Source organism: Choloepus didactylus, chromosome 19, assembly GCF_015220235.1.
Source record: "Choloepus didactylus isolate mChoDid1 chromosome 19, mChoDid1.pri, whole genome shotgun sequence".
Classification (NCBI taxonomy): domain Eukaryota; kingdom Metazoa; phylum Chordata; class Mammalia; order Pilosa; family Megalonychidae; genus Choloepus; species Choloepus didactylus.
In genome coordinates, this window is record NC_051325.1 from 20,421,324 (window position 1) to 20,434,219 (window position 12,896).

General features: G+C 38.5%; 1 protein-coding gene across 2 annotated transcripts in view; it reads left to right on the top strand.

Annotated features, from left to right (window-relative positions):
• ESF1 (ESF1 nucleolar pre-rRNA processing protein homolog) overlaps positions 1-12,896 on the top strand; it is an 86,609-nt gene that overhangs the window by 29,735 nt on the left and 43,978 nt on the right. For both annotated transcript variants that reach the window (XM_037811843.1, XM_037811844.1), the window contains one exon: positions 3,518-3,679. In XM_037811843.1, coding sequence (XP_037667771.1) covers positions 3,518-3,679 — 162 coding nt within the window. The remainder of the gene's footprint in view (positions 1-3,517; positions 3,680-12,896) is intronic.

Genomic DNA, 12,896 nt, shown 5'->3' on the forward strand with positions numbered 1-12,896 from the left:
TTTTATCCATTGAATTATGGGATACATGACAGAATTCCATCCAACATTATTATTGTGGCACAAAGCACAAACAGGAAAAAAATGAATTTCAGCTGTTTGACTGAAAACGTGTAAGTGTGATAGGATGGAAAAAATGTCCTGGACCATTTTTTATTCATTTAGGGGGAAAAAACTACAAAAATATTAATTTAACCAATTTATTCCCATAGTACCTTTTTTAAGATGTAAAGACAGTAGGTTACCATTGATGTTTCACAGATAAATGCTTAATTATGTCAGACATTTTTAGTGACCAGTTAGCCATTGCTTATAGAAGAGAGGGTCTTCATTATGCTGTTTCTAAATTTTCCTTTACTGGGATGTTCGGTCAACTCAATAAGTCTTTATGTTTTGCATTAAATCTAGGTTCTTAATTTATGTTTTTGACTTGAAGAATTACAGTGAGAATAGAGAGCAAACAAACTTTTCATGGATTATCTTTCTTTGGGATCTGTTGCCCGTGAATTTTGTACTGCTCTCTTTGTATTGTAATTATTTTTATGAAATTAGGAAATGGAAAAGTGAGTATTTTTCCACACAGGGGAATTAATTGAATTAACTCCTGATTTATCTGGTTTTTTTCTTAATACGTTAACAAGATCCTGAGAGTAAGCATGCTTGCTCACCATCAAACTTGGTATTTGAACAGTGAAATTCATATACCAAGTTCATTTAACAATATTCAGCCTCCTTTTATTGAACATAAGATTTTTTTTTATTCATTTTATTGAGATATATTTACATACCACACAGTCATACAAAACAAATCATACATTTGATTGTTCACAGTACCATTACATAGTTGTACATTCATTACCAAAATCAAACCCCAACACCCTCATTACCACACACACAAAAATAACCAGAATAATAATTAAAGTGAAAAAGAGCAACTAAAGTAATAAAGAACACTGGATGCCCTTGTCTGTTTGTTTGTTTCCTTCCCCCACCTTTCCACTCATCCATCCACAAACTAAACAAACGGGAGTGTGATCCCTATGCCCCCCCAATCCCACTGTTCCCTCTCATAAGCCACATTTTTATACAATTGTCTTCAAGATTCATGGGTTCTGGGTTGTAGTTTGATAGTTTCAGGTGTCCACCACCAGCTACCCCAATTCATTAGAACCTAAAAAGGGTTGTCTATAGTGTGCATAAGAGTGCCCACAAGAGTGACCTCTCAGCTCCTTTTGGAATCTCTCTGCCACTGAAGCTTATTTCATTTCCTTTCACATCCCCCTTTTGGTCAAGAAGATGATGTCCATCCCACGATGCCGGGTCTACATTCCTCCCCCAGAGTCATATTCCACGTTGCCAGGGAGATTCACTCACCTGGGTGTCTGATCCCACATAGCGGGGAGGGCAGTGATTTCACCTTTCAAGTTGGCTTAGAGAGAGAGGGCCACATCTGAGCAACAAAGAGGCATTCGGGAGGAGGCTCTTAGGCACAATTATAGGGAGGCCTAGCCTCTCCTTTGCAGCAACAGTCTTCCCAAGGGCAAATTCCGTGGCAGAGGGCTCAATCCATCAAACCACCAGTCCCCTATGTCTGTGGGCATGTTAGCAACCATCGAGGTAGGGCAGGCCAATATCCCTGCATTCTCCACCAGCTCCTCAAGAGGGCTCTGCATATTTTTTTCCTTTTTTTTTTTTTAACTCTTTTTTCTTTTCTAAATCAGCTGTATGAAAAATAAAAAAAATTAAAAAAGAATTAAAAAAAAAAAACATACAATAAAAGAACACTTCAAAGAGACCATAGCAAGGGAGTAAGAAAAAGACAGCTAACCTAAGATAACTACTTTACTTCCAACGTGTTCTTACTCTACCCCAAGAAAGTAACCTAATATAGCAACATTTCTGTGAACTTGGTCCTACTATACCCATCAGAAATTAACAGACCATAGTCATTCCTGGGCATTCCCAGAACATTAAATTTACCCATGATAGCTTATCTGTTCTTCTTGAATTATTGTTCCCCCTTCCTTAATTGCTCTCTATCTCTAGTTCCCCTACATTCTACATTATAAACCATTTGTTTTACATTTTTCAAAGTTCACATTAGTGGTAGCATATAATATTTCTCTTTTTGTGCCTGGCTTATTTCGCTCAGCATTATGTCTTAAAGGTTCATCCATGTTGTCATATGTTTCACAACATCGTTCCTTCTTACTGTCGTGTGGTATTCCATCATGTGTATATACCACATTTTCTTTATCCACTCATCTGTTGAAGGACATTTGGGTTGTTTCCATCTCTTGGCAATTGTGAATAATGCTGCTATGAACATTGGCGTGCAGATATCTGTTCGTGTCACTGCTCTCCGATCTTCCGGGTATATACCGAGAAGTGCAATCGCTGGATCGAAGGGTATCTCTATATCTAGTTTTCTAAGGAACTGCCAGACTGACTTCCAGAGTGGCTGAACCATTATACAGTCCCACCAACAATGAATAAGAATTCCAATTTCTCCACATCCCCTCAAGCATTTGTAGTTTCCTGTTTGTTTAATGGCAGCCATTCTAACCGGTGTGAGATGGTATCTCATTGTGGTCTTAATTTGCATCTCTCTAATAGCTAGTGAAGCTGAACATTTTTTCATGTGTTTCTTGGCCATTTGTATTTCCTCTTCAGAGAACTGTCTTTTCATATCTTTTGCCCATTTTATAATTGGGCTGTCTGTACTATTGTCATTGAGTTGTAGGATTTCTTTATATATGCAAGATATCAGTGTTTTGTCAGATACATGGTTTCCAAAAATTTTTTCCCATTGAGTTGGCTGCCTCTTTACCTTTTTGAGAAATTCCTTTGAGGTACAGAAACTTCTAAGCTTGAGGAGTTCCCATTTGTCTATTTTTTCTTTCGTTCCTTGTGCTTTGGGTGTAAAGTCTAGGAAGTGGCCGCCTAATACAAGGTCTTGAAGATGTTTCCTACATTATCTTCTAGGAGTTTTATGGTGCTTTCTTTTATATTGAGATCTTTGGTCCATTTTGAGTTAATTTTTGTATAGGGTGTGAGGTAGGGGTCCTCTTTCATTCTTTTGGATATGGATATCCAACTCTCCCAGCCCCATTTGTTGAAAAGACCTTTATGACCCAGTTCATTGACTTCAGGGGCCTTATCAAAGATCAGTCGGCCATAGATCTGGGGGTCTATCTCCGAATTCTCAGTTCGATTCCATTGATCTGTATGTCTATCTTTGTGCCAGTACCATGCTTGAACATAAGATTTTAAAGACAATGTACTGGATGGTGGAGGATATAAAGAGGAATAAAATACTATTCCTGCTCTCTTGTTGCTTAGTAGGAAGCAGGAGACCCAGGGTATACATAAGAATAGAATTGTTTAAGTCTGATTTCAATATTCTATTGTTGCAATATGTCTAAAAACATCTTTGGAGTAAACGTGAAATCTAACACTTGAGTTAGAAGTGAATTGTTCCTGTGTATTAAATATAATTGAATTTTTTTCGGGGGGTTAGGTGATGATGGAATCAATGAAGAGGATGGTGGGAAGACAAAGAAAAGTCAAAAAGATGATGAAGAACAAATTGCTAAATATAGGCAGCTTTTGCAAGGTATTCAAGAAAAAGAAACGAAAGGCAAAGAAAACAACATGGAAATGGAAATTAAGTGGGTTCCAGGTAAGAGTGGATGGTAACCAAATGTCCACTTGTTTTTCTTCATTTGGGGATTGTGAGTGCATTTTAGATATGAAGGAAAGATTAACTCTTCTTTGGAAACCTAAATCCCAAACATTTTATTTTCCAGAAATGCCTTAGTGAGGAAATTAACATGGTATTTACATAAGACATTTAAAACTCAAAGACTAAGTGTTTCAGACTATTGCCAGCTTATTCTTGATTGAGTCCTTTGATTTACGAACTACAAATTATTCCTGGCCATTTAAGGAAGTAGACCTTTCCTAGGTTTGATTTTAGTGTTCTCAGGATCTAGAAACTTGAATCCAATCACTGTGTACTCATTAAACTTCTTTTTATGATATATAATTCATAAGTGACCTTTTCTCTTACAACCACTGGTAGTCCTTAATTAGTGAAGTTTCACTAAAGCAAAATATGTAATACATAGTCCCCCATCTCAATGTAACAATGAATAATCAAAGATATATAGAATAGTAAATGATTTTTATATTTCCCATGCAGGGTTCAGCATCCTTTTTTTTAGGGTAGTTCAATACTAATTAAAACCATGTTGAAGTTTAACAAAGTGAAAAGCTAGGATAAGCTGGTTATTCTCTAGCATACCCATTTTTCAACAGTCCTGGGCAAATCAGCATATTTTTTTGCAACCAAAAATTGTTTTTGTAGATTACTACTGTTTGCATATATGTATATATTTTTAAAGTCATATTTTTTGACAAGGATTCAGTTCTTTAGTTCTAGTCAGTCTCTTGAAGAAAGAATATTAACATGTAGGAATATGATTGCTTAAAAATTTTAAATGTTCTATATTCAGTTGTTTTTGTTTGTTACAATTAGCCTGGTTTCGCAGTAGGAATAAAACATTTACTTGCATAGTTTGTTTTTATTTTGGGGAAAAAATGCATATTTTGATTTGTGAGAATTGATTGACTATTGTAGTAAACCTTCTAGGATGTATATATGTCCTACATATTCCTACAGGAAGGTGGTGCTATGTTGCAAACCGTTTGTTTTAAATGTTTGGCTTTTGCAGGAAGTGGTGGTAAGAGAAAATTAAGTTTAGGAGCATATCATATGAACAGTGGTTGGGAGAACTCAATTTAGCCTGGAGAGGAAAAGTCTAAAAAGTGACTTAATGGTTATTTTGAAGTACTTACAAGATTACGATATAAAAGACTTAATCTGTCTTATGATTTGACAGGTGCATGCTACTGATAGTAGATAAAAGCTGAAGGAAGGTAGATTATTTAAATATAGCATAAAGAAGAATTCTCTGTATTGTTAGAACTGTCCAGCAAAAGAATACCTAGGCTGCTTTCAAGGTTTGAGCTTCCATTCTCAGTAAATATCTAAGGGTGGATAACCAAACCACTCAGGGATGTTTGTGAAGACTTTTTCTTTTGAGGCTCCAGACTTTGTGATTTAAGATAAGTTGAATGCTGCCTTTTGAGCCAAATATGTTGTAGTTTAACCTTAATCTTACATTGAACTTGTTGAATGAACATTTTTTTAACATGAACATATTTTAAATTGAGGTGTCCTGTTGTCTGAGAAAGCAAATTTAAAATAAACTTGATTGATTGAGAGGCGGGGCAAGATGGCGGACTGCTGAGCTGTATGTTTTAGTTACTCCTCCAGGAAAGTAGGTAGAAAGCCAGGAACTGAGTGGACTGGACACCACAGAGCAATCTGACTTTGGGCATACTTCATACAACACTCATGAAAACGTGGAACTGCTGAGATCAGCGAAATCTGTAAGTTTTTGCGGCCAGGGGACCCGCGCCCCTCCCTGCCAGGCTCAGTCCCGTGGGAGGACGGGCTGTCAGCTCCGGGAAGAAGGGAGAACTGCAGTGGCAGCCCTTATCGGAAACTCATTCTACTCATCCAAACTCCAACCATAGATAGACTGAGACCAGACACAAGAGAATCTGAGAGCAGCCAGCCCAGCAGAGAGGAGACAGGCATAGGAAAAAAAAACAACACGAAAAACTCCAAAATAAAAGCGGAGGATTTTTGGAGTTCTGGTGAACATAGAAAGGGGAAGGGCAGAGCTCAGGCCCTGAGGCGCATATGCAAATCCCGAAGAAAAGCTGATCTCTCTGCCCTTTGGACCTTTCCTTAATGGCCCTGGTTGCTTTGTTTCTTAGCATTTCAATAACCCATTAGATCTCTCTGAAGGGCCCTTTTTTTTTTTTAACCCTTTTTTCTTTTTCTAAAACAATTACTCTAAGAAGCCCAATACAGAAAGCTTCAAAGACTTACAATTTGGGCAGGTCAAGACAAGAGCAGAACTAAGAGAGCTCTGAGACAAAAGGCAATAATCCAGTGGCTGAGAAAATTCACTAAACACCACAACTTCCCAAGAAAAGGGCGGTGTCCGCTCACAGCCATCATCCTGGTGGACAGGAAACACTCCTGCCCATCACCAGCCCCATAGCCCAGAGCTGCCCCAGACAACCCAGTGTGACGGAAGTGCTTCAAATAACAGGCACACACCACAAAACTGGGCGTGGACATTAGCCTTCCCTGCAACCTCAGCTGATTGTCCCAGAGTTGGGAAGGTGGAGCAGTGTGAATTAACAAAGCCCCATTCAGCCATCAATTCAGCAGACTGGGAGCCTCCCTACACAGCCCAGCAGCCCAGAACTGCCCTGGGGGGGCGGCACTCACCTGTGACATAGCACAGTCATCCCTCAACAGAGGACCTGGGGTGCACAGCCTGGAAGAGGGGCCCACTTGCAAGTCTCAGGAGCCATACGCCAATACCAAGGACTTGTGGGTCAGTGGCAGAGACAAACTGTGGCAGGACTGAACTGAAGGATTAGACTATTGCAGCAGCTTTAAAACTCTAGGATCACCAGGGAGATTTGATTGTTAGGGCCACCCCCCCTCCCTGACTGCCCAGAAACACACCCCATATATAGGGCAGGCAACACCAACTACACATGCAAGCTTGGTACACCAATTGGACCCCACAAGACTCACTCCCCCACTCACCAAAAAGGCTAAGCAGGGGAGAACTGGCTTGTGGAGAACAGGTGGCTCGTGGACGACACCTGCTGGTTAGTTAAAGAAAGTGTACTCCACAAAGCTGTAGATCTGATAAATTAGAGATAAGGACTTCAATTGGTCTACAAATCCTAAAAGAACCCTATCAAGTTCAGCAAATGCCAAGAGGCCAAAAACAACAGAAAATTATAAAGCATATGAAAACACCAGACGATATGGATAACCCAAGCCCAAGCACCCAAATCAAAAGATCAGAAGAAACACAGCACCTAGAGCAGCAACTCAAAGAACTAAAGATGAACAATGAGACATAGTACGGGATACAAAGGATATCAAGAAGACCCTAGAAGAGCATAAAGAAGACATTGCAAGACTAAATAAAATAATAGACGATCTTATGGAAATTAAAGAAACTGTTGACCAAATTAAAAAGATTCTGGACACTCATAGTACAAGACTAGAGGAAGTTGAACAACGAATCAGTGACCTCGAAGATGACAGAATGGAAAATGAAAGCATAAAAGAAAGAATGGGGAAAAAAATTGAAAAAATCGAAATGGACCTCAGGGATATGATAGATAATATGAAACGTCCGAATATAAGACTCATTGGTGTTCCAGAAGGGGAAGAAAAGGGTAAAGGTCTAGGAAGAGTATTCAAAGAAATTGTTGGGGAAAACTTCCCAAATCTTCTAAACAACATAAATACACAAATCATAAATGCTCAGCGAACTCCAAATAGAATAAATCCAAATAAACCCACTCCGAGACATATACTGATCACACTGTCAAACACAGAAGAGAAGGAACAAGTTCTGAAAGCAGCAAGAGAAAAGCAATTCACCACATACAAAGGAAACAGCATAAGTCTAAGTAGTGACTACTCAGCAGCCACCATGGAGGCGAGAAGGCAGTGGCACGATATATTTAAAATTCTGAGTGAGAAAAATTTCCAGCCAAGAATACTTTATCCAGCAAAAGCTCTCCTTCAAATTTGAGGGAGAGCATAAATTTTTCACAGACAAACGAATGCTGAGAGAATTTCCTAACAAGAGACCTGCCCTACTGGAGATACTCAAGGGAGCCCTACAGACAGAGAAACAAAGAAAGGACAGAGAGACTTGGAGAAAGGTTCAGTACTAAAGAGATTCGGTATGGGTACAATAAAGGATATTAATAGAGAGAGGGGAAAAATATGACAAACATAAACCAAAGGATAAGATGGCTGATTCAAGAAATGCCTTCACGGTTATAACGTTGAATGTAAATGGATTAAACTCCCCAATTAAAAGATATAGATTCGCAGAATGGATCAAAAAAAATGAACCATCAATATGTTGCATACAAGAGACTCATCTTAGACACAGGGACACAAAGAAACTGAAAGTGAAAGGATGGAAAAAAATATTTCATGCAAGCTACAGCCAAAAGAAAGCAGGTGTAGCAATATTAATCTCAGATAAAATAGACTTCAAATGCAGGGGTGTTTTGAGAGACAAAGAAGGCCACCACATACTAATAAAAGGGGCAATTCAACAAGAAGAAATAACAATCGTATATGTCTATGCACCTAATCAAGGTGCCACAAAATACATGAGAGAAACACTGGCAAAACTAAAGGAAGCAATTGATGTTTCCACAATAATTGTGGGAGACTTCAACACATCACTCTCTCCTATAGATAGATCAACCAGACAGAAGACCAATAAGGAAATTGAAAACCTAAACAATCTGATAAATGAATTAGATTTAACAGACATATACAGGACATTACATCCCAAATCACCAGGATACACATACTTTTCTAGTGCTCACGGAACTTTCTCCAGAATACATCATATGCTGGGACATAAAACAAGCCTCAATAAATTTAAAAAGATTGAAATTATTCAAAGCACATTCTCTGATCACAATGGAATACAATTAGAAGTCAATAACCATCAGAGGCTTAGAAAATTCACAAATACCTGGAGGTTAAACAACACACTCCTAAACAATCAGTGGGTTAAAGAAGAAATAGCAAGAGAAATTGCTAAATATATAGAGACGAATGAAAATGAGAACACAACATACCAAAACCTATGGGATGCAGCTAAAGCAGTGCTGAGGGGGAAATTTATAGCACTAAACGCATATATTAAAAAGGAAGAAAGAGCCAAAGTCAAAGAACTAATGGATCACCTGAAGAAGCTAGAAAATGAACAGCAAACCAATCCTAAACCAAGTAGAAGAAAAGAAATAACAAGGATTAAAGCAGAAATAAATGACATAGGGAACAAAAAAACAATAGAGAGGATAAATATCACCAAAAGTTGGTTCTTTGAGAAGATCAACAAGATTGACAAGCCCCTAGCTAGACTGACAAAATCAAAAAGAGAGAAGACCCATATAAACAAAATAATGAATGAAAAAGGTGACATTACTGCAGATCCTGAGGAAATTAAAAAAATTATAAGAGGATATTATGAACAACTGTATGGCAACAAACTGGATAATGTAGAAGAAATGGACAATTTCCTGGAAACATATGAACAACCTAGACTGACCAGAGAAGAAATAGAAGACCTCAATCAACCCATCACAAGCAAAGAGATCCACTCAGTCATGAAAAATCTTCCCACAAATAAATGCCCAGGGCCAGATGGCTTCACAGGGGAATTCTACCAAACTATCCAGAAAGAACTGACACCAATCTTACTCAAACTCTTTCAAAACATTGAAGAAAATGGAACACTACCTAACTCATTTTATGAAGCTAACATCAGTCTAATACCAAAACCAGGCAAAGATGCTACAAAAAAGGAAAACTACCGGCCAATCTCCGTAATGAATGTAGACGCAAAAATCCTCAACAAAATACTTGCAAATCGAATCCAAAGACACATTAAAAAAATCATACACCATGACCAAGTGGGGTTCATTCCAGGCATGCAAGGATGGTTCAACATAAGAAAATCAATCAATGTATTACAACACATTAACAAGTCAAAAGGGAAAAATCAATTGATCATCTCAATCGATGCTGAAAAAGCATTTGACAAAATCCAACATCCCTTTTTGATAAAAACACTTCAAAAGGTAGGAATTGAAGGAAACTTCCTCAATATGATACAGAGCATATATGAAAAACCCACAGCCAGCATACTACTCAATGGTGAGAGACTGAAAGCCTTCCCTCTAAGATCAGGAACAAGACAAGGATGCCCGCTGTCACCACTATTATTCAACATTGTGCTGGAAGTGCTAGCCAGGGCAATCCGGCAAGACAAAGAAATAAAAGGCATCCAAATTTGAAAAGAAGAAGTAAAACTGTCATTGTTTGCAGATGATATGATCTTATATCTAGAAAACCCTGAGAAATCGACAATACAGCTACTAGAGCTAATAAACAAATTTAGCAAAGTAGCGGGATACAAGATTAATGCACATAAGTCAGTAATGTTTCTATATGCTAGAAATGAACAAACTGAATAGACACTCAAGAAAAAGATACCATTTTCAATAGCAACTAAAAAAATCAAGTACGTAGGAATAAACTTAACCAAAGATGTAAAAGACCTATACAAAGAAAACTACGTAACTCTACTAAAAGAAATAGAAGGGGACCTTAAAAGATGGAAAAATATTCCATGTTCATGGATAGGAAGGCTAAATGTCATTAAGATGTCAATTCTACCCAAACTCATCTACAGATTCAATGCAATCCCAATCAAAATTCCAACAACCTACTTTGCAGACTTGGAAAAGCTAGTTATCAAATTTATTTGGAAAGGGAAGATGCCTCGAATTGCTAAAGACACCCTAAAATAGAAAAACGAAGTGGGAGGACTTACACTTCCTGACTTTGCAGCTTATTATAAAGCCACAGTTGCCAAAACAGCATGGTACTGGCACAAAGATAGACATATAGATCAAGGGAATCGAATTGAGAATTCAGAGATAGACCCTCAGATCTATGGCCGACTGATCTTTGATAAGGCCCCCAAAGTCACTGAACTGAGTCATAATGGTCTTTTCAACAAATGGGGCTGGGAGAGTTGGATATCCATATCCAAAAGAATGAAAGAGAACCCCTACCTCACCCCCTACACAAAAATTAACTCAAAATGGACCAAAGATCTCAATATAAAAGAAAGTACCATAAAACTCCTAGAAGATAATGTAGGAAAACATCTTCAAGACCTTGTATTAGGTGGCCACTTCCTAGACTTTACACCCAAAGCACAAGCAGCAAAAGAAAAAATAGATAAATGGGAACTCCTCAAGCTTAGAAGTTTCTGCACCTCAAAGGAATTTCTCAAAAAGGTAAAGAGGCAGCCAACTCAATGGGAAAAAAATTTTGGAAACCCTGTATCTGACAAAAGACTGATATCTTGCGTATATAAAGAAATCCTACAACTCAATGACAATAGTACAGATAGCCCAATTATAAAATGGGCAAAAGATATGAAAAGACAGTTCTCTGAAGAGGAAATACAAATGGCCAAGAAACACATGAAAAAATGTTCAGCTTCACTAGCTATTAGAGAGATGCAAATTAAGACCACAATGAGATACCATCTCACACCGGTTAGAATGGCTGCCATTAAACAAACAGGAAACAACAAATGCTGGAGGGGTTGTGGAGAAATTGGAACTCTTATTCATTGTTGGTGGGACTGTATAATGGTTCAGCCACTCTGGAAATCAGTCTGGCAGTTCCTTAGAAAACTAGATATAGATTTACCATTCGTTCCAGCGATTGCACTTCTCGGTATATACCCGGAGGGTCGGAAAGCAGTGACACGAACAGATATCTGCACGCCAATGTTCATAGCAGTATTATTCACAATTGCCAAGAGATGGAAACAACCCAAATGTCCTTCAACAGATGAGTGGATAAATAAAATGTGGTATATACACACGATGGAATACTACGCGGCAGTAAGAAGGAACGATCTCGTGAAACATATGATAACATGGATGAACCTTGAAGACATAATGCTGAGCAAAATAAGCCAGGCACAAAAAGAGAAATATTATATGCTACCACTAATGTGAACTTTAAAAAATGTAAAACAAATGGTTTATAATGTAGAATGTAGGGGAACTAGCAATAGAGAGCAATTAAGGAAGGGGGAACAATAATCCAAGAAGAACAGATAAGCTATTTAACGTTCTGGGGATGCCCAGGAATGACTATGGTCTGTTAATTTCTGATGGATATAGTAGGAACAAGTTCACAGAAATGTTGCTATATTATGTAACTTTCTTGGGGTAAAGTAGGAACATGTTGGTAGTTAAGCAGTTATCTTAGCTTAGTTGTCTTTTTCTTACTCCCTTGTTATGGTCTCTTTGAAATGTTCTTTTATTGTATGTTTGTTTTCTTTTAACTTTTTTTCATAGAGTTGATTTAAAAAAGAAGGGAAAGTTAAAAAAAAAAAAAAAAGAAAAACAAGGAAAAAAAACGATGTACTGCCCCCTTGAGGAGCTGGTGGAGAATGCAGGGGTATTGGGCTTCCCCACCTCGATGGTTGCTAATGTGCTCACAGACATAGGGGACTGGTGGTTTGATGGGTTGAGCCCTCTACCACAGGACTTGCCCTTGGGAAGACTGTTGCTGCAAAGGAGAGGCTAGGCCTCCCTATGGTTGTGCCTAAGAGCCTCCTCCCGAATGCCTCTTTGTTGCTCAGATGTGGCCCTGTCTCTCTAGCTAAGCCAACTTGAAAGGTGAAATCACTGCCCTCCCCCCTACGTGGGATCAGACACCCAGGGGAGTGAATCTCCCTGGCAACGTGGAATATGACTCCCGGGGAGGAATGTAGACCTGGCATCGTGGGACGGAGAACATCTTCTTGACCAAAAGGGGGATGGGAAAGGAAATGAAATAAGCTTCAGTGGCAGAGAGATTCCAAAAGGAGCCGAGAGGTCACTCTGGTGGGCACTCTTACGCACACTTTAGACAACCCTTTTTAGGTTCCAAAGAATTGGGGTAGCTGGTGGTGGATACCTGAAACTATCAAACTACAACCCAGAACCCATGAATCTCGAAGACAGTTGTATAAAAATGTAGCTTATGAGGGGTGACAATGGGATTGGGTAAGCCATAAGGACCACACTCCACTTTGTCGAGTTTATGGATGGATGAGTAGAAAAATAGGGGAAGGAAACAAACAGACAAAGGTACCCAGTGTTCTTTTTTACTTCAA